The sequence below is a fragment of the Notamacropus eugenii genome, chromosome Y (assembly GCF_028372415.1).
Source record: "Notamacropus eugenii isolate mMacEug1 chromosome Y, mMacEug1.pri_v2, whole genome shotgun sequence".
Lineage (NCBI taxonomy): Eukaryota > Metazoa > Chordata > Mammalia > Diprotodontia > Macropodidae > Notamacropus > Notamacropus eugenii.
The window spans coordinates 3417704-3422764 of NC_092880.1; the positions used below are offsets into that span (position 1 = coordinate 3417704).

General features: G+C 35.2%; 1 protein-coding gene across 1 annotated transcript; it reads left to right on the forward strand.

Annotated features, from left to right (window-relative positions):
* The first annotated feature begins 3495 nt into the window (after positions 1–3495).
* Positions 3496–4425, forward strand: LOC140516635 (olfactory receptor 4P4-like). The gene has a single exon (XM_072627637.1). It carries the CDS (start codon positions 3496–3498, stop codon positions 4423–4425), a length of 930 nt encoding a protein of 309 aa, XP_072483738.1.
* Positions 4426–5061: the final 636 nt, after the last annotated feature.

The window sequence follows — 5061 nt, forward strand, 5'->3', positions numbered from 1 at the left end:
ATGAAGTACATATGTATCATACACCTCCTTTTTTGAGATACCATCTAAATAGGTAACTGTTACGAAGTATGAGTAAGGAAGCAGTGTAGGCTTCATGTCACAATGCTCTTCTATTTTTGTTTTAAGAGAAGACATTCTGAATGAATGAGCCTTGGCATCTGGAGTAATGTAAGTTCCTACCTATATACATATATTTTCCACTGCTTTCAGTCCTATATTGGTTGCTACACTATATACGAATTTGCTTACCTCAGAATATATTTTGAAGGGGAGTTTTTTGTATATCTTTATTGAGATTACTTTCAATACAAATGTAGTTTGGGTGCACTATGGAATCAGGCAAAGAAAATAATTAAAACTTTTGTGGAGACTTGACGATATGACCTCCACACTTGTGGAACCTTAAGTCAGTCAGGGATTTGGAAAGGTTTCGTAACAGATGATGGGATTTTAGCTGGGATGTGAACAAGATCAATTGCCAACCTTGGCTCAATCAAAACTTTGGGTACAGAATCATTTAAGATTTAAGAGTGGAAGTAGATAGTTTTATCTAAACTTTATAAATGCTTTGTTATATTCACCTTCACCATATTGCTCTGCCTTCAAGCAGGACTTTCATGTGAGAGTATTGTGATATGGAAGGTATCAGAAGGTAGTTCCATCCCTGAAGATTCATGAAAAACAAATTTAAGTATGACCCTAGAATATTGTCTAGGTAACCTTAGTTAAATCATACAAGTTGTATGTGCCTTAGGCAACTTTAAGATGATAAATTTCAGAACAGTGACCAATCTGCCTTAGCAAAAGTACTTTTATTTGTGAAAATTCTCTATACAAAATCTGAAAAACAAAGCAACAACAAAACACAAACAATAAACACACAAGGTAACTATATCACATATTATTGAAATAAATCAGCATTATAATAATAAATAATTTTCACTTTAAGGAACTATTCTTTTCTTCCTCTTTCTGTTAAAATCTTATGCCTGAAAACGTTAGTCAGACTCTGAAGGGTATCAGTGAGTGATAAGTTTTCTTCTAGCCCCCAAAGCATATGTTCATTCACTAAGTTGGGTGGGTATACAAATAGATATAAATTACATCAGGAAGTATCAATGTCTCTCAAAAATGCAGAAGAATTATTTTCAATTAAATTTAATTAAATTGTGTTTGCCAAGTGGTCTTTGCTCAACTTCTTTGCTACTTTTCTTGAGAAGCTGTTAGGCCCTCATTTTCTTCCTTCTTGTGTGAGAAAATACACTATTTATTGATATCCCTTACCCACTGTCCTCTACCCAGAAAAGAAAAAAAAGTTTTACAATTCACTGAATGTCAGAGTTGTAAGGTTCTTTGAGGAGATCTCGAATGCATAGATGTATATGTGTGTTTGATTTCTCAATTTCTCTTTATCTCTCTCACTGTGTCTATGCTCTCTCTCTCTCTCTCTCTCTCTCTCCCTCTCTCTCTCTCTCCCTCTCTCTCTGTCTCTCTCTCTCTCATTCTCTATTACTCTCTGCTGTCTGTCTCTCTCTTTAGTTCTCCCAGTCTTCATTATTCTGTCATTCCTCTTCCTTGTCTGTATCTCTATCTCATCTCTTTTTCTCTGTCCCTGTCTCTCCTTTTTTTCTCTATTTCTCTTTCTCCGACTATCTCTGCCTGTCTCTTAACACAAAATAGTAAACATGGTAGGTTTGCACTTACAGGAACTAGATTAAATCTCTGCTTTTCTAAGTTATAATTGGGAGAACTTAGATAATATATCACCATTTTGAGATTCAACTTTGTCATCTGTAAAGTGAGGGAAGTGGTACAAGATTTTTTCTAAGGTCTTCCCGACCTAGATTCCTTCATCCACTTCCCGTTTATTAGTTACAAGTGTTCATTTACTGACCACCAGCTCATGAGCGCTTTGGCTGAACTCATTTTAGGACATAATATGAAACAAGTACAACAGTGAGGTAGATTCAGTAGCTCAAGTTCTATGGCTAAAAATATTTGTAGTCACAGTAAACTCTCCCATCAGAATCAGTCCCAGGTCTCTATGTTCTGCACTGTACATCCAAGAAATAGAAACAAGGTCCTCACACCAACAGGACTGAAATGTTCATGTCTGTGTTGTGGCTCGAAATTTTGGCTGTGAAATTGCTTGTTAGAAATATCTTGGAAGATCTCTCCCCACCCCCCAAACAAAAAAGAGCAAGTAATCTGAACTTTTATTAACTAACATTGCATAATAAAAGATTATGAAAATAGAGGTCAAATTCTTGCAGACCCTGGCAAGTATGTAGTGTATGAAGTATGACTCAATATATTATTTACCTAAGGGACAACCAAAGTAAGAATAGAAGGGAGGGAGATAAATAGAAGTGAACAGAAAGAAATAGAAGGAGAAGAGACCCTTACCTGAAGAATAATCAGAATAGCACAGATACATCCAGTATATATGAAAAGAGATTGATAAAGAGTGAGAAACTATGGACTAATGGAGAGGGAAGTGACAACACATTATTTCATTCTGCTCCACAAATGCAGTCCGATCAAGCTTCCTTACCAATACTTCAGCTTCAATTGTTCCAGAGCTTACAAATATCAGTGCTCTGTGGAAAGCGTATGCTTTTTGGAAAAAAAACAAACAAACCCTTCACATTGCTTTCTCAGATCTTTTTAAAATTCCCTTTAATATATTATTAAACCATTCAATTTCTGAGCTCAACTTGACATAACAGTTGCATTGATTGGTCAGTTCTTTGTTTTACTTTTTGTCTCATTTCTTCCTTGTGTTAAATGTTAAATGGTTTAGATACCTGTAATGAATCAGGGACTGCAAATTGATTGTGGGAGGCAGGCAGGCTCAGGAGAAATCTGAAAATTATTTATCTTTATTCTTTAAAAATATTTCCCTTATATTTGATATTCAAAAGGCATTTTCAATTCATTTTAGGATATCTTTCATCATATTGACTTTCAATAGCTTAATATTAAATTTTCTCCTAAACATTAGTATATTTTGTCATATGTCTACTTAAGAAGTTAGAATAAATATTTATTTCCTTATTTTTCTTCACTAAATCAGTGTGTTAACATTAGCTTTTTCATAATTGTCTATAGAGTTAATTAGTTTTGTGATTCAATTACCATCCTAATGGAGAAATATTAAAAAAAATCTTAGAGTTTTTAAAAATTGTCACAACATTTAAAGATACATGATGTCTTCTTTTCTTTTAAACTACGTACATAAAGTGACGTTAGTAGAATGGACAAGAAGATGGCTGAGGTACCTAATTTTCAAAGAAATTCTAGGACCTAGCTGAAAAAAATTGATCTTCTCAAATTTAAAAGTATTGAATGATCCACTCTAATATTAGACTGCACATTTAAATAATCTGAGTATAAGCTTTACATCTACCATGATGTTGGTAATAATTTATCCTATTATATTTGATTTCAGAGGAATTAGAATTCTCCTGGATATTTAAAAAGTATTTGAATTACATGGAAAATCACAGCAATGTAACAGAATTCATTCTTTTGGGGCTGTTCATGAATCAAGACCTGAAAATGATGTGTTTTGTAATCTTCTTGTTCTGCTATTTTGCAATTTTCCTGGGGAACTTCATCATTTTTATCACCATTACATGTAGCCATCTGATCCAACAACCCATGTACTATTTCCTGTGTCATTTGTCCTTAATGGATCTGTCATATACATCCACCATAGTCCCTAGGCTCATCAGGGACTTAATTGCTAAAGAAAAAATCATATCCTTCATTAGCTGTATGACTCAGCTCTTTACTGCTCATTTCCTGGCTACTGTGGAGATGTTCATCTTGGTGTCCATGGCCTTTGATCCCTATGTTGCCATTTGTAAACCCTTACACTACATGATCATAGTGAATAGACAGAGATGTAACACAATGATCCTGATGGCCTGGGGAGTAGCCTTTTGGCATGCCATTGCCCAGATGCTCATGGTAGCTAGGTTGCCATTTTGTGGCCCTAATCAAATAGATCACTATATATGTGATGTCAAACCCCTCCTAAAACTTGTCTGTGCAGACACACATATTGCTAAGATCTTAGTCATAGCTAACTCTGGCATGGTTGTGTTAACAACTTTTCTTGTCTTGGTGGCATCTTACGTTGTCATACTATACAATCTTAGAAAGCACTCATCAGAAGGTCGGCGCAAAGCCCTTTCCACTTGTGGGTCTCATGTCATGGTTGTTGTTCTGTTCTTTGTGCCCTGCATTTCCACCTATATTCGACCTCCCAGTGCCAGCAAAAATGATAAGGAGTTTTCTATGTTTTACACTGTCATTGGACCCATGCTGAATCCTCTCATCTACACACTAAGAAATACAGAGATGAAGAATGCCATGCAGAAAGTGTGGTCTAACCAAATATCACTGATATTTAAATAAAAATATGAGATTTAATTTAATTGTTTTCCCCCTTTATGCCCTTAGTGAAGAAATGGATATTGCATCACCAAAGGTACATTAATGAACATTCTTAAAAAATCATCATGTCCAAAGTGAACAGGGATATATCTTTATCAAAACTTTGTTAAACTGTTGGTGTTTGGCACTAGGCTTTATACAATTTAGTTACTTCCCAAATACTATGTTGTGGGAAGGAGGAACAGGAAGCATAATCTGTCTTTTTTTTCTTCTCTTAAATTACCCATTATTCCAAATCCAGAACATGTTCCTCTTCTAAGAATGGCAAAGAAATGGTCTGTGACATATGGGCAGGCTCTGTCCCAACTGTCAAGTAATCATAGATTTTCTTTGATAGTCAAGTATTTCAGCCAAATCAACAAGTATGTATGAAACCCATACTCTGTGTCAGGCAGAGTGCAAAGCACTTGGGATACAAATGCAAGTAAAGAGAAAGTCATTCCTTGCCCCTAAGTAACTTATGTTCTAATGATGAAACCCAATATATAAAAACGAGTGCTAACAATTTGGAAAGAGAGAGGGTAATGGAGAACTATGTCTATCTAGAGGACCATGGCAGGAAAAGAATCCCAAATGGGAAAAAGAAGAGTCTACTGA

Bases quoted from the DNA above. Each gene is read 5' to 3' on its own strand.
- LOC140516635 (XM_072627637.1), top strand. From the start codon at position 3,496: ATGGAAAATCACAGCAATGTAACAGAATTCATTCTTTTGGGGCTGTTC.